A 23,031-nucleotide genomic window follows, 5' to 3' on the forward strand; every position below is an offset into this window, starting at 1 on the left:
TGCCCGGAGATTCGTCACTCGTTCGTCCCACGGTTGTGTTTTCAGTCATCATGGAACCACCCATAGCTGCTGTGTGTGTTTTATATGCGCTACAGTCAATTATGATTGTATTTCATATATTGGCTGGAAGACAATGCATCCGCAGACATCGAGTACTAGCCATTCGACAATATCTGGTAAATCAGAAATGATCATGTCAGGGAAAGTTGTATGCACTATCTAATGTTTCCAAAAGCTAACCAAACACAAACATCCTTACATTTACGATACGTGTTTGTGCCGTCATATGCATTAGTAGCATAACTTATTTACATTCGTTTTTACTTTCACTTGTATGTTGACTTCTCCATATTGATGTTGGTTTTAAGTTTTGTCTGACTTTTCTGAGCGGATGTAATACAATCATCGCAAATTGAGTTATGGGGTGTTTCAGGCCCCGGAGTGAACAGAATTGTGCACTCGATCACAAACGTGGGCTGAAGGACTTACGTTGCCAACTTCCCTTGCTTGGCTAATTGTTTGGACCGACGACAAATATGGCCGCTGGGATTCCCCCAAGGGCATAAGGCGAGGGTAAGTGGAGGAGGATGTGTCTTTTACATGTTTGAAACGCAGCCCTTGTCTGTGCAGTTTGATACAAACAAGCTGTAGCACTGCCTGAAGTTGTCATCCACTCACACACATCCAACAAATACATTTAATTCAGTAAGAACCACATAAATACCCCAGTGGTATATCAAGCTAGTAGGTTATATGTTTTTATTTCCCCTTACTTGAAGGTGAATGGGGAAATGAGTGAACGTGAGGAGGATGATAGGGCACCGACAAGCAGTTCCAGGAAGTGGATCCTCAATGCTTGGAACCCGTTGTGATAATAAATATTAGCGATAGCGATATTACTGTGCAACATTCTATTTTCTCCCAAGATTGCAAGACCGTTCGTATGTTGGATGTCGTGAGCATTGTATTGTCCAATCATAGAGCAGATACAAGCCACATGATCCGCCAGCGAACACATAACGGCAGCTGACAGCAGATCACGTGACTTGCATCTGCTCTGTGACTGGACGACACATACCTCAATGCTGTTTGGGATAAGTAGTTTGTTTCCCCTCAACACTGGTATGTACGGTCTTGAACTCTTGACTCTTTTTCTTCTTTATATCACAGTTTTTTTTAATTCAACATGAACCAGCATGTTGTTGAAATGTGTATGCTAAAAATGATTGACCATGTCAGTTCCGGAACCACATGAAAATAAAATAAAAGAGAGCCGCACACTCTAGGAGCTCAGATGCGAAAATGTAATTACCAACGTTTCGACAGCCAAGCTGTCTTCATCAGGGTATAATCACAAACACTGCGGGAGGACTCGTTTATATAGTGTCAAAAGACACAGGTGTCTGTAATCATGGCCAAGAGTGGCCTAATATCATTGGTTAATAATCATATATTAAAATGTCATACAAAGAACAAATGGATAGCATACGATCATATATTAATTTGACTACACAAGCTTACAAACAATTACAATGGCAAAGTCACAATAATCACAAGAATGGCTTCAGATCAAAGTCTACGTTGAGACCGAAGGGCGCAAAGGTCTTTAAAATTAAAGATCCAGGCAGCCTCTCGTTTTAACAATAAATGATCAAGGTCGCCCCCTCTCCTAGGGAGGGTGACATGTTCGATGCCAATATAACGCAGAGACGAGATCGAGTGGCCTGCCTCCAAGAAGTGGGCAGCAACTGGATAAGTAAAGTTTTTACACTTAATGGTGCTACGATGCTCTGAGATACGTACTTTTAATTCGCGCTTTTTTTTACCTACATAATTTTTACCACAAGGACAAGTTATAAGATAAATAACTGCCTTAGTGGAGCACGTAATAACACCTTTTATTGGGATCGATTTCCCTGTTTGTGGGTGTTTGAAGGATCTACATTTATAAGTGCCATTGCATTGAGCACAGCCATTACATTTGGGTGACAACTATCATCCCTCAACAAACTGTTACGATCAGTAGGCTTCCTGTAAAAATCAGTGTATAGAACATTATCTTCACACAAGATCAGAAGATCAAGAAAACTGATTTGACGTGTATCAGATTGCATAGTACATCTCCCCTCCATAGAACAAAAATATCATCAATATACCGTTTCCAAATAATGATGTGAGGCAAGAAAACATTTTTGAGAGGATTGAAAATAGACTGTTTCTCCATGTAACCCACATACAAATTAGCATAGTTAGGAGCCATGGGGGATCCCATAGCAGTACCTTTCATCTGAATAAATAAAACATTTAGAAACATGAAGTAGTTGTGTGTGGGTACTATTTCAGCCAATGTTACAATGCATGCACTGGAAGGTAGTTCATTAGGGTCACGTTGCAGAATAAAATGTTCCATAGCTTCAATACCGCCCTCGTGTGGAATATTAGTGTATAATGACTCAACATCAAAAGTAACTAACAAGGTATTCTCAGGGAGAGGATCAAGAGATTCAATGATAGAGATCCTACTACTGGTGTCCTTTACAAAGGAGGGGAGCTGTTCTGCGAGTGGTCTAATAAAAAAGTCAACAAAAAAGTCAACAAAAGTAGATAGAGGGGCCGTTACTGCATCAATGCCCGCTACAGTAGGGGCTGTTACTGCATCAATGCCCGCTACAATAGGGGCCGTTACATGCATCAATGCCCTCTACAATAGGGGCTGTTACTGCATCAATGCCCGCTACAATAGGGGCTGTTACTGCATCAATGCCCGCTACAATAGGGGCCGTTACTGCATCAATGCCCTCTACAATAGGGGCTGTTACTGCATCAATGCCCGCTACAATAGGGGCCTTTACTGCATCAATGCCCTCTACAATAGGGGCTGTTACTGCATCAATGCCCTCTACAATAGGGGCTGTTACTGCATCAATGCCTGCTACAATAGGGGCCGTTACTGCATCAATGCCCGCTACAATAGGGGCTGTTACTGCATCAATGCCCGCTACAATAGGGCGCCCTGGAGGTTGTGTAACATTCTTGTGTAATTTCGGCAAAGTATAGAAAGTGGCAATTTTAGGGTGTTTCAAGGTCAGTCTCGCAAAAAGACGCATTCTTGCGTTCTAACTACCCGCTATTCAAAGTGCTCTGAACAAATTAAGGGAATTGTTCACAAACATTGGCACATCCTAAAATCCGATGATAGTCTCGGTAATGTGCTTTCGGACCTTCCCTTGGTCGTATTCTCAGAGACCAATTGGTAAACTCTGATTTACCACCCCAAGATATTCCTGAACCACGTCTATTTGCGCCCCTACTGGGTGGAAATTACAAATGTAATTGCTGTGCTCAATGCAATGGCACTTATAAATGTAGATCCTTCAAACACCCACAAACAGGGAAATCGATCCCAATAAAAGGTGTTATTACGTGCTCCACTAAGGCAGTTATTTATCTTATAACTTGTCCTTGTGGTAAAAATTATGTAGGTAAAACAAAGCGCGAATTAAAAGTACGTATCTCAGAGCATCGTAGCACCATTAAGTGTAAAAACTTTACTTATCCAGTTGCGGCCAACTTCTTGGAGGCAGGCCACTCGATCTCGTCTCTGCGTTATATTGGCATCGAACATGTCACCCTCCCTAGGAGAGGGGGTGACCTTGATAATTTATTGTTAAAACGAGAGGCTGCCTGGATCTTTAATTTAAAGACCCTTGCGCCCTTCGGTCTCAACGTAGACTTTGATCTGAAGCCATTCTTGTGATTATTGGGACTTTGCCATTGTAATTGTTTGTAAGCTTGTGTAGTCAAATTAATATATGATCGTATGCTATCCATTTGTTGTTTGTATGCTGTTCTTTGTATGACATTTTAATATTTGATTATTAACCAATGATATTAGGCCACTCTTGGCCATGATTACAGACACCTGTGTCTTTTGACACTATATAAACGAGTCATCCCACAGTGTTTGTGATTATACCCTGATGAAGACAGCTTGGCTGTCGAAACGTTGGTAATTACATTTTTGCATCTGAGCTCCTAGAGTGTGCGGCTCTCTTTTATTTTATTTTCAAGTTTTCTACTCCGCTAGCCAGCACCTCGCCTTAATAGGTGTGCGTTTATTTTTCTTCTAGATAGTTCTGGAACCACAACCATGAAATGAGTGGCTGCCTGGTACTCTGGAATGCTGTTGTTCAGGCCTCTAGTTTCCTGAGACATCCTCTCTTCTAGACATTCCTCCAGCCATGAAAATGTATCTCTATCTATTACAACCACAGAGGAGATTTGTTTGTGTGTATGTGTACACTGCCCCCACTTGGGGATTAAACCATTTTTTCAATTTTCTTAACTTTTATTTTTTGCTGCAAAATATGTATATATATATATGACATTATAACTACTTACATGTTTTGTCAGCAGTTATAATGTCATGTATATATATATATATATATATATATATATATATATATATATATGACATTATAACTACTTACATGTTTTGTCAGCAGTTATAATGTCATATATATATATATATATATGACATTATAACTACTTACATGTTTTGTCAGCAGTTATGTCATAATGTGTCAAGCAAAAAATCAACAATTGAGAGGAATATGTTAGTTAATGTAGAGACAAACAATTGTGCATATCTTTTTGACATAAAGTTAATTTAAAAATATAGCTATTTAGCAAGTTAGCTGACTAGCTAATGACATGAGTATGACATTATAATTCGTGTTGCTTAATGTTTCAGAGACTCCTGAGAAAACCAGCACACCAGGCTGTCGTCTTGGGAAACAGTGGATGTAAAGAATCTAGCTAGCTAAAGCATTTACTGCAAATTGTATGTACAATTGTGTAAGCTTGCCTTGCAATGCAGCTGAAGTTAACATAGCTAGTTAACTGTTGACTTGCTTATTGTGTAGTGGAGGATAAAAATAACTGAATGCCTATGGATGTGTAGCTAGCTACGGTATGTAGCCGATCTGTGTTTGTCCGTGATGTGTACGCCACCTTCTCCACTGCTGTCTTGTCGATGTGGATAGGGGGGTGCTCCCTCTGCTGTTTGCTGAAGTCCACAATCATCTCCTTTGTTTTGTTGATGTTGAGTGAGAGGTTGTTTTGCTTACACCACACTCCGAGTGCCCTCAACTCCTCTTGGAGGCTGTCTCATCGTTGTTGGTAATCAAGCCTACTACTCCAACTCAAACTTGATGATTGAGTTGGAGGCGTGCATGGCCACGCAGTCATGGGTGAACAGAGAGTACAGAAGGGGGCTGAGCACGCACCCTTGTGGGGCTCCAGTGTTGAGGATCAGCGAAGTGGAGATGTTGTTTCCTAACTTCACCACCTGGGGGCGGCCTGTCAGGAAGTCCAGGAAGACCCAATTGCACAGCGCGGGGTTGAGACCCAGGGCCTCTAGCTTCATGATGAGCTTGGAGGTTACTATGGTGTTGAATGCTGAGTTATAGTCAATGAACAGCATTCTTACATAGGGTATTCCTCTTGTCCAGGTGGGATAAGGCAGTGTGCAGTGTTATGGACCTATTGCGGCGGTAAGCAAATTGAAGTGGGTAAGGTGGAGGTGATATGATCCTTGACTAGCCTCTCAAAGCACTTCTCAATGACAGAAGTGAGTGCCACGGGGCGATAGTCAGTAAGTTCAGTTACCTTTGCCTTCTTGGGTACAGGAACAATGGTGGCCATCTTGAAGCATGTGGCACTGTATTATCCTCAAAGCGAGCAAAGAAGGTATTTAGTTTGTCTGGAAGCAAGACGTTGGTGTCCGTGACGTGCAAGTAACCACTTCACTGTACCATTTACACCTTCTGTATCCTGTGCATGTGACAAATAAACTTAGATTTTATTTGATATAGCATGTGTTTACCACATGGCCTCAAATGTGAATCTTTAAAGAGATGGGTGGGGCTAAGGCTTAAGAATGTGTGAACGATACTGAATACAACATTGACATGATTAAAGCAAAAAAATATTTTTATTAAATCAAACCTCAAAACAACATTGACATGATTTAAAGCAACAACAAAAAATGTCTTAACCCATGTCTTATCCTATGGCATCACTAGCAATGGAATGTAAGCATTTTTAATACTGTAAAGGTGTTTTCTAGAGACAAATGTCTGTTGTTATAATTTCTAATGCAGTGCAGACATGCCTTCAGCGGAGTTCATTACAAAAGGGTCAGTCGAACTTTCTGCAATATATTAACACATACTGTATCAAGTGTTAGAATTCTTGCCTCTTGATGGTTTACTATTTTTCCACATATGCTTCTTCTTTCAACTCACATGTTCTCTCTCCTTTCCTCTTCTCATCACATATTACTAACAGTCTGTTCTGTGGTAAGGGAACATCTCTTTGGCCCTCCCCTGCCTCTGGGCAGTTTCTTCAGTAGTGACTCGCGGAACTTAGTGCACATCAAGAAGTAGATGACGGGGTCCAGGCACACGTTGAGTGCTGACAGGAAGAGGGTGACCTCCTTCGCCTGGAACAGCATATAACGGCTGTGCCAGCTGAAGCCGGAGCCGGGTAACTGGCTTTGGGTGTAGGTCACGCGGCAGATGTGGTAGGGCACGAAACAGATGAAGAACACGGCCAGGAGGCTGAAGATACTGCAGTTGGACTTGCTGTACACCCCGCTGTCGTCCTGGCGAACACGGCGGTACGACTTGTAGAAGTGGTGGGCAATGGAAGAGTAGCAGAAGGCTAGAACCAGTACGGTGGCCCAGAACAGGGCCACACCGAAATAGGAGGACACCTTGTGCCACTGCTGACCCAGGGGGGTCTTTAGCTGCACACAGTGCCTGGAGCTCTCCTCATCCGCAGGCTTGCTAGTCAGCATGACATTGGGGAGTACGGAAAGCAGCAGCAGGCTCCAAGTCAGCAGGGCCAGGACCCGGGTGAACCCCACTCGCTGCAGGGGGTGTGTGCAGGGAGACGAGTGTCTTACGACCTTGACGTAGCGCTCCAGGCTGATGAGGCCCATTAAGATTATGCCCACATACATGGAGGAGTAGAAGAGCACAGCGCTGTAGCGGCACACGGCCACGCGGATCTGCCAGCCGCCCAGGCCGAGCTCGCTGGCCACGCGCCAGGGGAAGGTGAGCAGCATCAGCAGGTCGGCCACTACCATGTTTTTTAAGTAGACCACCATGCCTGAGTCACTGGGCACCCGGAAGAAGATCCAGGCAGCCAAGCTGTTGAGAGCTAATCCCACGCCGCCGATCAACACGTAGAGAACTGGGAGCACCTGGTGGGGAGAAGCAGGATGAGAGTCTGGCTGGAGAATACGAATAGAGGTGGTTGATACATAAAAATAGGATAACACAAACACATTTGTTGAAGAAGCGTATGCTATGTCTCAGCATCAGTGTAAGTGTACTGCACCTAGCCACCCTTAGAAAAAATGGGTTTCAAAAGGGTTATCCTGCTGTCCCCATCGGATAACCCTTTTGAGTTCCAGGTACAGTGCCTTAAGAAAGTATTCACCCCCTTGGCATTTTTCCTATTTTGTTGCCTTACAACCTGGAATTAAAATTGATTTTTGGGGGGTTAGTATCATTTGATTTACACAACATGCCTACCACTTTGAAGATGAAAAATATTTTTTATTGTGAAACAAACAAGAAATAAGATTTTAAAAATGAACTTGAGCGTGCATAATTATTCACCCCCCCCTAAAGTCAATACTTTGTAGAGCCACATTTTGCAGCAATTACAGCTGCATGTCTCTTGGGATATGTCTCTATACGCTTGGCACATCTAGCCACTGGGATTTGTGCCCATTCTTCATAGCAAAACTGCTCCAGCTCCTTCAAGTTGGATGGGTTCCGCTGGTGTACAGCAATCTTTAAGTCATACCACAGATTCTCAATTGGATTGAGGTCTGGGCTTTGACTAGGTCATTCCAATACATTTATATGTTTCCCCTTAAACCACTTGAGTGTTACTTAAGCAGTATGCTTAGGGTCATTGTCCTGCTGGAAGGTGAACCTCCGCCCCGGTCTCAAATCTCTGGAAGACTGAAACAGGTGTCCCTCAAGAATTTCACTGTATTTAGTGCCATCCATAATTTATTAAATTCTGACCAGTTTCCCAGTCCCTGCTGATGAAAAACATCCCCACAGCATGATGCTGCCACCACCATGCTTCACTGTGGGGATGGTGTTCTCAGGGTGATGCGAGGTGTTGGGTTTGTGCCAGACATAGCATTTTCCTTTGTGGCCAAAAAGCTCAATTTTAGTCTCAACTGACAAGAGTACTTTCTTCCAATATGTTTGGGGCGTCTCCCACATGCCTTTTGGCGAACACCAAACATGTTTGCTTATTTTTTACTTTAAGCAATGGCTTTTTTCTGGCCACTCTTCCGTAAAACCCAGCTCTGTGGAGTGTACAACTTAAAGTGGTCCTATGGACAGATACTCCAATCTCCGCTGTGGAGCTTTGCAGCTCCTTCAGGGTTATCTTTGGTCTCTTTGTTGCCTCTCTGATTAATGCCCTCCTTGCCTGGTCTGTGAGTTTTGGTGGGCAGCCCTCTCTTGGCAGGTTTGTTTTGGTGCCATATTCTTTCAATTTTTTCCCCTCATTTACTTCTCCACAACTTTGTCCCTGACCTGTTTGGAGAGCTCCTTGGTCTTCATGGTGCTGCTTGCTTGGTGGTGCCCCTTGCTTAGTGGTGTTGCAGACTCTGGTGGCTTTCAGAACAGGTGTATATATACTGAGATCATGTGACACTTAGATTGCACACAGGTGGACTTTATTTAACTTAATTATATGACTTCTGAAGGTAATTGGTTGCACCAGATCTTATTTAGTGGCTTCATAGCAAAGGGGGTGAATACATATGCACGTACCTCTTTTCCGTACATTTTTTAAATTTCACTTCACCAATTTGGACTATTTTGTGTATGTCCATTACATGAAATCCAAATAAAAATCCACTTGAATTACAGGTTGTAATGCAACAAAAAACACCAAGGGGGTGAATACTTTTGCAAGGCACTGTATAATATAGAACCAAAAAGGGTTCTACTCAGAAGCAAAAATGTTCCTTTATAGTGTTCTCCTATGAGGACAGCCAAATAACCATTTTAGGTTCTAGATGGGTTCTCTAAGAGTGTATGCATGCCTATACAGTACAGACATTTTAGTGTACATGTAGCTATCAGTAATTCATTTAGTTTTCTTGCACATAACGTATGCTTTTTAAACCTATAGCTGTATTCTTTGAGCCTCATCGCAGATATGAGAAAAGAAAACAAAAAGAGATCAGACATCAGTTCAACTTCTAGTTTTGATTTACATTGGTTGAGTTTTCAACTAACGTGAATTCAACATGAAATCAACAAAAGATGTCACCATTTAGGTTAAAAGTTTGGTGAGAAAAAAAAACCCGAAATGCCCTTATGTTGATGACTTTTTAAAATCCAATCAGTTTTCTTCATTGATTGAACTTAATCACATAGATTTTGGGGGTTTAAATTATGTGGAAACAATGTTAATTCAATCCGTTTTTAACTAGTGGGAGGTAATCAACACTTTCTTTGGCCTTACATTATATTAAGGCATCCACCTAGCTGACAAATTTGTGTCATGACGATTAGCAAAGCCCACTTGTCAGTGTAGACTGACATGTAAGCCAAGATCATTTTGACTTGGGGTGGATAGGACTGGGGGTGGGTAACAGCCTGTAATGTCTTATAATGAGTCTTATAATATGCTGTTTCTATGTTTCTATGTTTAACTTTTCATCTGATATTATAACTGGTATTATTGTCAGTATTTAGTCAGGATCATTATGAGATTATTATGAGAGAGCATATAATGATAGGCTTAGGGTATTATAAAATATTTTCATTTTCAATATCTAAATAATTTCATTGCATTCTTGTGTGGTATTAACATAAAAGCACAGGTGCCTTATGCTACGACATCATCAGCGCTGTACCTGGTGAGTGAACACGCTGCCGAAGTCTGTTGTCTGATTGGATGGGCCAGTGATCCAGTTGCCGGCCATGCCTGAGAGAGACAGTGTTGATTTCAACGTACATACAGTCTCGTAAAATGGTGTCACTAGAATTTGGTTACAGATGTGCCTCTTTAGTGCAGAGAAAGTCAATAGCTGTAAATATGGATTACGGGTGGTCAAAGAAAACCAAATCAAGGTAGAACATTTTACATTCTGTAGCATTTGTACAACTTCACCCAAGTATGAACTTATAAACGGCTGAATCCTACTCATTTTTTGTGTTTGTTTTTTAAAATACATAAAACTTAAAACAATAGGCTTAGTAAGAATGATTCAGCCAAGTTATTCAGCCCACACAGAAGCCTATTTTACACCTTGCATCAATATGTGTTTCATGATCTGAACAATATGATCCAATCCATAGAGATCCTATTAAATTACTAAAGGGGATATGTCATAAACCCTCAAAGTTACAGAATGTGGTGAAAATGGCAGCTGTATTGGTCAGGGACAAATCCAAACCAGTATAATTGGAGTTAATGGCAGTAGAGGCATAAAATAGTAATATAATTACAAATACAGTTCATATGGGTTTTATACACATTTTCTGTATAAATAGCCTCTAAAATATATGTATACAGGCCATAAACGTCTACCTTTTTGTTTTCTTGGGAAGCTGTGAGAGCTATTATCTGATACAACATCAGTATCTGTTGCATTTACAACTTATCTAAGTCCTATCATCAACTGATTTCAGCCAGTGTATGGCTGTGGGTTAAATGCATTGTTTGAATGGAATGATGGCATATTGGCAGTTAATTTGAATAATTCCTCTGAAGTTGTCTGGCTAGCTAGCTAACAAACATACAGTGCAGATAAATTATTTAATGCTCAGGCTTTATTGTCCCCTGTCTTACTGGCAAAACCATGTTTGATCAACTCCCTGACCAAAATGTCTGTCCTTTATCCCATCATAAGAAGGTTCATGTCCATTCTAGTATTCTATTTCATAATTCTATGATCCAATCACTTTCTGATCAAGGTTTGTCACATCTACACATTGTATTAAAATCTGTCTTATCCGCTCAATGTGTCCGCATTGTGACCAGATTGGCTGATGTCTCCCTGTATACAGATTTTCTTTCAAAATAATAGGAATTTATTTATTTTAAGAAAATTACTGATGCCATAAGTCAATAGTGCTACCGGTCAATGATTTTAGATGCCGGTATAATGATGATTTAAATGGTTTGACCATCCAGATGTGTTTACACTTGATTCATATCCAGATACAATGTGTGCCTGACTAGCTCCGGAGGTGGTTAGGAAAATGTGATGAAAATCAGATCACAATGTGTATTTTAATCATGGGCACAAACAGAATGAAGACAAGATCAGGACAAAAGGGGCATGTTAGCACCGGGTATAAATGGGGCTATAGATGAGTAAACTCTGTGAAACAAAGATAAAACATTCTGCACCGTGTCCGTGTGTAATGTTAACATACAAGGGAACAATTAACACATTCCTTTTTGCATTTAGCTATGTAACAATTAGCACCTGCATACCTCTTTCATATGTACAGCAAAGTTATGTGGAGTAGTACACATAGACATATCTCCACAAACTATTATCTCCAGTAGCTTCTATACAAATAGAAAGGCAGTTCCTATATATTTGTTTAAGTAGTCTGATACAGACTAACCTTCAGCAAGCAGGACAGAGATTCTCTGAGGGGAAAAGTGGTGGAGGTCTCTACCTCCTGGCTGTCTGATGAGAGGACACGGCTCCTGTCCTGTTGGATGGTCGAGTATCTCTGTCTGCCTGTCTGTGGGTGGATCTCTCTTACTGCTGACAACACAGGATGCTACTCAGACCTTCCACTGATATTCCAACAACGACCTTGTGTTCTCCAGTCTCAGGGGTTACCTTTGTCGGACAAATACACACAATAAGTTTCCCCTGTGATGCTCAGGCTTTATTGTCCCCTGTCTTACTCTCTTTCTCTCTGCATGTGTCCTCCTCCCACACGGCTCCTTCATGAGAATCGGAGGAAGTCAGCGGGGGGTCTAGGCTAGGGCATTGCATGAAATGGGAAGTGGTGTGACCTCGCTATCCCTCCAAATTTGAGGATCTGTGGTTTCTGGATCTTTGGTTTCTGTATGATTTGGTTCCCATTTTCACATTTCAGTCATTTAGTGGGGAAATCCAATAACATACCACAGTCACTGCAAGAGGACCTTTCTTTTAAATGTTTTAGAAAATATCAACAGAATCACTACCAGTGAGTGCAACAAACACATAAAATGCTTCTTTTCACATTCACCGCCCGACACTTCACCCACTAAGGAGAATGCTGAGCTTGTCAAGTGAACAAGTGATATGAATGTGAGTCAAGCCTCACCAGGGCTGGCGCCAGAACAAATTAGTTGGACAGGCATTTGATTTCCACTCTTAATTTATTTTTATGTATGAGTGTTATATTAAACACCATACGTGGCGTGTGAGTTTCAGGTTTGGGGAAGCTTCCCACCCAGCAAACTGTCGATAAAAAGACATTGAAAAAGGGCCTTCCGGTGCCGCGGTGGTCTAAGACACCGCATCGCAGTGCTAGCTCTGCCACTAGATTCTGGATTCGAGTCCAGGCTCTGTCGCAGCCGGGAGACCCATGGGGCGGCGCACAATTGGCCCAGCGTCGTCCGGGTTAGGGGAGGGCCAGCAGGGATGTCCTTGTCCCATTGTGCACTAGTGACTCCTGTGGCAGTGCATGCTGACACGGTCACCAGGTGAACAGTGTTTCCTTCGACACATTGGTGCGGATGGCTTCCAGGTTAAGTGGCCATTGTGTCAAGAAGCAGTGCGGCTTGGTTTGGTTGTTTCGGAAGAAGCACGGCTCTCGACCTTCGCCTCTCCCGAGTTCGTACGGGAGTTGCAGCGATGAAACAAGACTGTAACTACCAATTGGATACCATGAAATTAGGGAGAAAAAGGGGTAAAAAATATATATAATTACAGTGGGGCAAAAAAGTATTTAGTCAGCCACCAATTGTGCAAGTTCTCCCACTTAAAAAGATGAGAGGCCTGTAATTTTCATCATAGGTACACTTCAACTTTGACAGACGAATTTAGAGAAAAAAAAATCCAGAAAATCACATTGTAGGATTTTTAATGAATTTATTTGCAAATTATGGTGGAAAATAAGTATTTGGTCACATACAAACAAGCAAGATTTCTGGCTCTCACAGACCTGTAACTTCTTCTTTAAGAGGCTCCTCTGTCCTCCACTCGTTACCTGTATTAATGGCATCTGTTTGAACTTGTTATCAGTATAAAAGACACCTGTCCACAACCTCAAACAGTCACACCCCAAACTCCACTATGGCCAAGACCAAAGAGCAGTCAAAGGACACCAGAAACAAAATTGTAGACCTGCACCAGGCTGGGAAGACTGAATCTGCAATAGGTAAGCAGCTTGGTTTGAAGAAATCAACGGTGGGAGCAATTATTAGGAAGATAATAATAAAGATAAGATATACAAGACCACTGATAATCTCCCTTGATCTGGGGCTCCACGCAAGATCTCACCCCGTGGGGTCAAAATGATTACAAGAACGGTGAGCAAAAATCCCAGAACCACACGGGGGGGACCTAGTGAATGACCTGCAGAGAGCTGGGACCAAAGTAACAAAGCCTACCATCAGTAACACACTACGCCGCCAGGGACTCAAATCCTGCAGTGCCAGACGTGTCCCCCTGCATAAGCCAGTACATGTCCAGGCCCGTCTGTAGTTTGCTAGAGAGCATTTGGATGATCCAGAAGAAGATTAGGAGAATGTCATATGAAACCAAAATATAACTTTTTGGTCAAAACTCAACTCGTTGTGTTTGGAGGACAAAGAATGCTGAGTTGCATCCAAAGAACACCATACCTACTGTGAAGCATGGGGGTGGAAACATCATGCTTTGGGGCTGTTTTTCTGCAAAGGGACCAGGACGACTGATCCGTGTAAAGGAAACAATGAATGGGGCCATGTATCGTGAGATTTTGAGTGAAAACCTCCTTCCATCAGCAAGGGCATTGAAGATGAAACGTGGCTGGGTCTTTCAGCATGACAATGATCCCAAACACACCGCCCGGGCAACGAAGGAGTGGCTTTGTAAAAAGCATTTCAAGGTCCTGAAGTGGCCTAGCCAGTCTCCAGATCTCAACCCCATAGAAAATCTTTAGATGGAGTTGAAAGTCCTTGTTGCCCAGCAACAGCCCCAAAACATCACTGCTCTAGATGAGATCTGCATGGAGGAATGGGCCAAAATACCAGCAACAGTGTGTGAAAACCTTGTGAAGACTTACAGAAAACGTTTGACCTCTGTCATTGCCAACAAAGGGTATATAACAAACTTGAGATAAACTTTTGTTATTGACCAAATACTTATTTTCCACCATAATTTGCAAATAAATGCATTAAAAATCCTACAATGTGATTTCAGGATTTTTTTTCTCATTTTGTCTGTCATAGTTGAAGTGTACCTATGATGAAAATTACAGGCCTCTCTCATCTTTTTAAGTGGGAGAAGTTGCACAATTGGTGACTGACTCAATACTTTTTTGCCCCACTGTATAAAAGACAACTTTCGTGTCGTTGAAAAGACACCTATAAAAATACGTCCTCCTGTTTTGGTTGAAAGTATTTTTCAGGTCGTTGTTTTAACTACTTTCAAATGTCATAATTTCAATGTACTTGTAGCCTATGCACGTGGACGCAGTAACCAAAGAATGTTTGTATTTTTCTTTTAAATTAACAATCACACTACTCGTTACATTAGTCCAGTATTTGCACAAAACATTCAGTCAAAGAATACTATCTAGTACAGTGATAACAGACAAAATACAGTTAAGTTCAAATTAATATAATTAATTATATACACTGAATAAGTATCCATCAAAAGTATAGATATATTTTGCTGCGTTAGCAAAGGTCCTGTGTGGTGGTGACGTGGAAGCCACCACCCCTGGCTCTACCAGGAGCATGTTTGAGGTGGTCTGCCACAGCTCTCCGAACATCATGGTCAGTGGCCTTGCTGTTCCATTTCTTGACTGCAGCTGTAACACCATAATAAACACAGTAAGTTATAGAAAAGACTAATGGTTATTGAGCGTCTTACAGGTTCCCCACGGCACTTAAATCAGCATTCAGGGCTCAAACCACCGGTTTATCACTAACCAATGGTGGCTATTTTGTGTTGTGCAGTAATAATTTAGAAGTGGATAAATGTGTTTACTTTTCCGTGTCTATCAAAGACAAAAAGCAATTTACAAGATAAGTTGTCCTTCTGAGGGGCTGACAATTGATTAGGGCCGGGCTCAAACTTGCACGCAGTGTAGAAAAGACAAGGCCCTGTTTGTATGGCGCAATTTGTCTCTCTCACGCCTCCCTAATAGACTATTACAATCACATTCATTGGTAAACTCTGAACACTGTAGCCTAATATATTTGTCAGTATGCAGAGATTGCAAGTAAAAAATTCAACTTGAAATGAGGGAGATGTTTAGCTGACTGGTTGCTCAGGAGACAAAGGCAATGTCAGACGTACGGAAGACATTTGACTTGAGCTCATAGAAAGAGGATGGAACCAGGGCGTTTACAGTGTAAACAACACAAAATCAATTATAGGTGTACCAGAGAGTTGATCTGAAACTAATGAAAAAATTATAAAGCCTTTATTATTATTATTTAGGCCATTGTAAAACTCTAGGCGAATTATTCAAGAGAATGCTTGACTGCATTTAAATGCAGGACTAGTTAGGTGGTGTGATGAAATTAAGTAACAATAAGGCCTAATTGATAACAGGCCAGAAAGCTAAACAAAACCAGCATAATGACATACTAGAGTCTGCTCCAACGAAGAAGAAAAAATGGTAAAGCATTTATTAGGGCTACAGCATTGCAAAATAAAAAACACTGAATTTGAGAAAATGCCACGCTGGCCGACCGTTATACATTTTTAGAACTTGCGCGTCAATAGGTTAAAAGGCCATTAAGGTCACATGATCACCTCATTCAAAATTGCCAAGCTCCTAAAACCATTCTTCTCAAAAAGGGACCACTGTAACGCTCGCCCTCTTCTTCTGACGAGGAGTAAGAGATAGGACCAATTTGCAGCGTAGTAAGTGTCCATTTTAATATGTAAAACTGAACACTACAAAATAACAAAGTGAAACAAACGAAACAGTCCCGTGTGTCACAAACACTAAAAATAACAACTCAAAAGTGAAACCAGGCTACCTAAGTATGGTTCTCAATCAGGGACAACGATAGACACCTGCCTCTAATTGAGAACCATACCAGGCCAAACAGAAATCCCAAATCATAGAAAAAGGAACATAGACAACCCACCCAACTCACGCCCTGACCATACTAAACAAAGACAATAACAAAAGAACTAAGGTCAGAACGTGACAACCACACAAATTACCACCATGCAAATGAATAATTGGTTTAGAAGACAAAATAATAATCTAGCCTATTAAAACAGACAGAGCAGGTCATTTTGATTGCGCAACCTTAGTGACCCTTTAAGCAATGGGAAGGTGTAGTAAAGGCTTTTCTTATGCACAAGGCAACTCAGGGTGCCTGGATACAGACTGTTAACCATGTATTGTGTGGTTACGGTACCACAAAACCCAGAGGACTTTGCTTTTATGGCTATGACACTCACAGCCATGATAAAAATGTCATCATAACACATGGGCTCTCATGTATTATTGCTTAAATATACCATGGCTTTTAGCCAATCAGCTTTCAGGGCTCGAACTACCCAGTTATTAATACAAAATATACTACAGAATAATGACATGTTTGTAGGTACTGTTGACAACAGAGTACACAGTTGTGTTTCCTAATCCTCGCTTGTGTGATGGCCATTGAAGTTGAACAAGGACATCAGGCCATTGGTAAAGAGCCTGAAAGTCAAGCACACATAGGATGTACTTTGTGAATTGAACACTTTCAAACTGCTGAGGAGATAAGCCTGGATTTACTGTCTTTGTTGCAGACAGTTTGTATCACTAACGATACCTTTAAAATTACTTTCTTATTGGATCCATTCTGAAGATATGACATACCATGACCTTGTTGGCACAGTCCTTTGTGTCCTTAACACCAATTTTGCTTAACCTTGCAATCTGTGTCAAGAGACTTTGTTTGAAACATAAGAAGTTATGCAGTAACCACTGTCTCAGTATGAGTACTTACAGGCAGCACTTTTTGTATCGCTTTAGGTTGTGTGAAAAATGCTGACAAATCTACAAAATAAATTTCACCATCACCATCAGATTCTGTGCATCCACACCTTGGAGTTGCTTCTCTAGTTGGTCAAAGTCTTGCTCCGTCTCCATCCTCTTGACATGGAACTCAAAGAGTCTTGGGGCTCTGATCTCCCAGCATGTTTCACCTCCTCCAATATCTCCAATTTAGTTAGGACACACTTCTGAAGTTCTGAAAGGAGAACATTTTGTTGACACAGTGGAATTATGGGGTTGTCACACGCAAGATGATCCTGACAGACAAGATTGTGACTGCAAATAAAAGTGACATGTATTCTAATGGATTCATTGTTTATCTTTAACACAAGTTTCAATGTTGTAGTCAATTTTGTGTCATTCCACAAAATAGGTGCCTTTTGAATTAGTGCATAATTTACACATAAAATATCAGAGATAATCAAAAAGGCACACATTTCGTGGAACAATCCACTTACTGGCATTATTCATGGGAAACAACTCTGGTCTCGTGGAGGGAATGGGAGGGTGAGAGCTGCGATGCTCTTGGTAGAAGTAGTAGAAGCCCTGGATGAATCTGCAAAATCCAAAGCAAACTCAGTGTCAACCCAGAGCTAAACAGCAAAAATAAATAGTACCTGATTTTTGTAAACCTACACACTACAACACATATTTTAAGGATAGTTTTAATCTTCAGTTATCAAGACTGAACATGATGTGTATAATTTCTGTGTCACGCCCTGGTCGAAGTATTTTGTGTTTTTCTTTATGTTTTGGTCAGGCCAGGGTGTGACATGGGTTTTTGTATGTGGTGTGTAGCTTAGTGGGATTGTAGCTTAGTGGGGTGTTCTGGGAGAGTCTATGGCTGTCTGAAGTGGTTCTCAATCAGAGGCAGGTGTTTACCATTGTCTCTGATTGGGAACCATATTTAGGCAGCCATATTCTTTGGTTGTATTGTGGGTGATTGTCCTGTGTGTCTTGATGTCCTTGTTAGAGGTTTGTAGACACATGTATAGGCTGTTTTCGGGTTTCGTTTATTGTTTTGTTGAGTTTGTGTGTTGATTCGTGTTAAGTTGTTTTATTAAACATGGATCGAAATCTACACGCTGCAGTTTGGTCCGACTCTCCTTCACCAGTAGAAAGCCGTTACATTCTGCTCATTGTAAGGAAACTAGCACTGATGAGCGAACGTGTCCCCATTGTGTGCATGTTGTCTGTGTGTGCTCTTTAGTTATTACATAACTGCCCTCACCTTGTCTGGTAGAGTAACAGGATGGATATGAAGAACGTCTGTGCTCTCTGCTCTGGAGGTGGGACTGGCTAGTAGAAGGCCTGGATTATTCTGCAACATTCATAACCAATTAATAAACCTTCCTAAAGGACTTGAACGGTTAGCTGATTAAGATTTCTGGACTTGTGTACAAGTCTGGCAAGGTGTACTCTTGACCCACTGTGTTTGAAGTGAGATGGGAAAGGACAGCATCTAGAATGGCCAGATGAAACCCTGGGTTGCCCTGAAACACAAATAAAAACCCAATTTGGGTGTGATCAGGACAACTTAAAAGCAAGGATTTGGATAGGAAAATGCATATGTACCATATAAATAATGATCCTAACAGGCAGAGATGCCTGATAAAATAATGAAAATCCCATCAATGCTACCCTGCACATCAAAACCCATCATTTATACATACAATATTAGAGAGTATCAAAAAGGCACACATTTCGTGGAACAATCCACTTACTGGCATTATTAATGGGATACAGCTTTGGTCTTGATCAGTTGTGGATATATAATTATAATCTTCACTCTTTCATTTTCTGAAAAAAAGTTCAAGTAGTAAATAGTAAACATACTGCAGTAATAAATATAGTGAGAGCAAGTTTGAATTATATTTTGACAAACTTAAACTACATTTTGACAGGCTTCTTCACTAGTTAATTTTGGTCAATGCATTTTGCACTCATTCTCCTGTCTTATTTGTAACATATTAACACCCTCTCTCCTGTGAGCTAACGTTCTTAGCTAGATAGATAGTTAATGTTAGTTAACCCATACTACAGTTGGTTAGCAAACCAACCAGCTTCACGCCTAACTAGCTAGCTAGCATTTGCAGGTACCCAGAGAGTAACATCGATGTTAGACTCTCGCTAGCTAAAATGTTCCTGTCAAAAAACAATGACTCCACACCCGTTACCAGAAAACATAGCTAACCGTAGTTAGCTAGTCCAATACAGTAAGCTAGCTAACAGTTAGTACAACCATCAAATCTGTTAGCCCTGCTTTCCCGCCTTGTACTAGCAACTAGCATCTAGCTAGCAACTAAGTTAGTGTTAGCTAGCATGCAAGCATCCAAGCAGAGTTGCTAACGTTAGCCTAGAGAAAATAATATTTTGCGACATGTACACAAACTGATAATTAATCAAATTACAAAAGTTTTCAGAAATGTTGCCGCTTGTGTTACGTCTAGAGGAACAAATGTCAGGTGCATGACTTGCCCGTTCTGCCTCTCCCAGTTGAGGCATGACAGTTAGAAATTGTAATCAATTCTGTTGTGAAATTGTAAACTAGTGATTTAAAATTTAATTACCAACGTTTCGACAGCCAAGCTGTCTTCATCATCATGGCTGTCGAAACGTTGGTAATTAAAATTTTTGCATCTGAGCTCCTAGAGTGTGCGGCTCTCTTTTATTTTCAGGCTCGTGTCACTGAGCAGCTCTCGGCTGTGCCTCCCCTTGTAGTCTGTAATAGTTTGCAGGCCCTGCCACATCCGACGAGCATCGGAGCCGGTGTAGTACGATTCAATCTTAGACCTGTATTGGCGCTTTACCTGATTGATGGTTCTTAGGAGAGCATTGGCGCCCCCTCTTAGGTTGTGCCGTGGCGGAGATCTTTGTGGGCTATACTCGGCCTTGTCTCAGGATGGTAAGTTGGTGGTTGAAGATATCCCTCTAGTGGTGTGGGGGCTGTGCTTTGGCAAAGTGGGTGGGGTTATATCCTGCCTGTTTGGCCCTGTCCGGGGGTATCATCGGATGGGGCCACAGTGTCTCCTGACCCCTCCTGTCAAATTTTATTTATTTATGCTGCAGTAGTTTATATGTCGGGGGGCTAGGGTTAGTCTGTTATATCTGGAGTATTTCTCCTGTCTTATCCGGTGCCCTGTGTGAATTTAAGTATGCTCTCTCTAATTCTCTCTTTCTTTCTCTCTCTCAGAGGACCTGAACCCTAGGACCATGCCTCAGGACTACCTGGCATGATGACTCCTTGTTGTCCCCAGTCCACATGGCCGTGCTGCTGCTCCAGTTTCAACTGTTCTGCCTGCGGCTATGGAACCCTGACCTGTTCACCGGACGTGCTACCTGTCCCAGACCTGCTGTTTTCAACTCTCTAGAGACAGCAGGAGCGGTAGAGATACTCTCAATGATTGGCTATGAAAAGCCAACTGACATTTACTCCTGAGGTGCTGACTTGTTGCACCCTCAACAACTACTGTGATTATTATTATTTGACCATGCTGGTCATTTATGAACATTTGAACATCTTGGCCATGTTCTTTTATAATCTCCACCTGGCACAGCCAGAAGAGGACTGGCCACCCCTCATAGCCTGGTTCCTCTCTAGGTTTCTTTTGGCCTTTCTATGGAGTTTTTCCAAGCCACCGTGCTACTACACCTGCATTGCTTGCTGTTTGGGGATTTAGGCTGGGTTTCTGTACAGCACTTTGATATATCAGCTGATGTAAGAAGGGCTATGTAAATAAAATTGATTTGATTCATAGCAGGATTTCTTACAAGCTTCCGGGTTAGAGTCCCACACCTTGAAAGTGGCAGCTCTGCCCTTTAGCTCAGTGCGAATGTTGCCTGTACTCCATGGTTTTTGGTATGTACGTACAATCACTGTGGGGACGACGTCCTTGATGCACTTATTGATAAAGCCAGTGACTGATGTGGTGTACTCCTCAATGCCATCAGGAAGAATCCCGGAACATATTTCAATCTGTGCTAGCAAAACAGTCCTGTAGTTTAGCATCTGCATCATCTGACCACTTTTTTATAGACCGAGTCACTGGTGCTTGCTGCTTTAATTTTTGCTTGTCAGCAGGAATCAAAGAGGATGGAATTATGGTCAGATTTGCCAAATGGAGGGCAAGGGAGAGCTTTGTACATGTCTCTGTGTGTGGAGTACAGGTGATCTAAAAAATGTTTCCTCTGGTTGCGCATTTAACATGTTGATAGAAATGAGGTAAAACTGATTTAAGTTTCCCTGCATTAAAGCCCCCGGCCACTAGGAATGCCACCTCTCAGTGAGCTGTTTCCTGTTTGCTTATTTCCTTATACAGCTGACTGAGTGCGGTCTTAGTGCCAGGATCTGTCTGTGGTGGTAAATAAACAGCCACGAAAAATATAGATGAAAACTATCTTGGCAAATAGTCTGGTCTACAGCTTATCATGAGATACTCTGATATTTCTGGCGAGCAAAATCTAGAGACTTCCTTAGATTTCGTGCACCAGCTGTTGTTTACAAATAGACACAGACCGGTGCAGCCTATATTGGTGCAGCCTATATCCTGCCAGCTGACTGTAATCCATGTCGTCATTCAGCCACGATTCGGTGAAACATAAGATATTCGTTTTTGTTGTCCCGTTGGTAGGATATTTGTGATCGTACCTCATCTAATTTATTGTCCAATGATTGTACGTTGGCAAGTAATACTGATGGTAAGGGCAGATTTCCCACTCGCCAACGGCGGATCCTTACAAGGCACCCCGCCCTGCGTGTCTATACCTGCGTGTCTTTCTCTTGCCAATGATGGGGATTTTGGCCTTGTCGGGTATCTGAAGTACATCCTGTGCGTCCTGCTTGTTGAAGAAAAAATCTTTGTCTATTCCGAGGTGAGTAATCGCTGTCCTGATATCCAGAAGCTCTTTTTTGCCGTATGATACGGTGGCAGAAACATTATGTACAAAATAAGTTACAAATAACGCGAACAAAAACATATAATAGCACAATTGGTTAGGCGTACACATTACATACATTACATTACACATAAAACATACACCTACCATCCACACCAACCAACCTCCAACCGCCCACCCTCCTTTCATTTTTGCTTTAAGTAACCTTTTATCTTATGTAACCATACCATACATAACATATCCTACAAATTTGAGTGTCAGAGGATTTGCATTTGCTATGTTATGTCAAACCTTTGAGACCAGTCTGGCAACGCGCACTAGGTGGTGGGCCAAAGCCCAAAAAATGTGAACTTGATCGATCCCGGTCGTGGGATGAGCTGATATTTTATATTTGACAGTAAAACATTCTTATGATGACTATAACACCTGTTGGCACCTTCAATTATTGAACATTTTCTCATAAAAAGTATATTTAAACACTGTCTGCTCAGGCAAATTTGCCACACTGCTAAACCTGGAAACAATCAGCAGTTTGTTGAAGCACTTTTGGCAGTGATTACAGCCTCAAGTTTTCTTGGGTATGACACTACAAGCTTGGCACAACTGTATTTGTGGAATTTCCCCTATTCTTCCCTCTCAAGCTCTGTCAGGTTGGATGGGGAGCGTCGCTGTACAGCTATTTTCAGGTCTCTCCAGAGATGTTCAATCGGGTTCAAGTCCGGGCTCTGGCTGGCCCCTCAAGGACATTCAGAGACTTGTCCCGAAGCCCCTAATGCATTGTCTTGGCTGTGTGCTTAGTGTCGTTGTCCTGTTGGAACGTTCAGCCTTCGCCCCAGTCTGAGGTACT

The 23,031-nt window shown here is 41.7% G+C and overlaps 1 protein-coding gene and 1 long non-coding RNA gene across 2 annotated transcripts; one reads left to right on the top strand and one right to left on the bottom strand.

The window, feature by feature from the left end:
* Nucleotides 1–14: 14 nt before the first annotated feature.
* On the top strand, nucleotides 15–5,871 carry LOC115137159 (uncharacterized). Its single transcript, XR_003864762.2, has 3 exons — nucleotides 15–1,122; nucleotides 4,131–4,291; nucleotides 4,754–5,871. It is a non-coding gene; the product is annotated as an uncharacterized LOC115137159 (long non-coding RNA).
* A 105-nt stretch (nucleotides 5,872–5,976) lies between these two features.
* LOC115137160 (P2Y purinoceptor 14) lies at nucleotides 5,977–9,046 on the bottom strand. The gene is made up of 2 exons (XM_065024664.1): nucleotides 8,634–9,046; nucleotides 5,977–7,270 (listed from the first exon to the last, which is right to left on the bottom strand). The coding sequence occupies exons 1-2, from the start codon at nucleotides 8,658–8,660 to the stop codon at nucleotides 6,335–6,337; spliced, it is 963 nt and encodes a 320-aa protein (XP_064880736.1). The 5' UTR covers nucleotides 8,661–9,046; the 3' UTR covers nucleotides 5,977–6,334.
* Between the last annotated feature and the right edge of the window lie 13,985 nt (nucleotides 9,047–23,031).

This window comes from Oncorhynchus nerka, linkage group LG11 (genome assembly GCF_034236695.1).
Source record: "Oncorhynchus nerka isolate Pitt River linkage group LG11, Oner_Uvic_2.0, whole genome shotgun sequence".
Taxonomy (NCBI): Eukaryota; Metazoa; Chordata; class Actinopteri; order Salmoniformes; family Salmonidae; genus Oncorhynchus; species Oncorhynchus nerka.

What these genes read in the sequence shown, in the direction of transcription:
- LOC115137160 (XM_065024664.1), bottom strand. Translation starts at nt 8,660, where the DNA reads ATGAAGACCAAGGAGCTCTCCAAACAG. An exon ending in CCAAGGAGCTCTCCAAACAG is followed by an intron (nt 7,271 to 8,633) that starts GTCAGGGACAAA and finishes TCTCCCCACCAG; the next exon opens with GTGCTCCCAGTTCTCTACGT.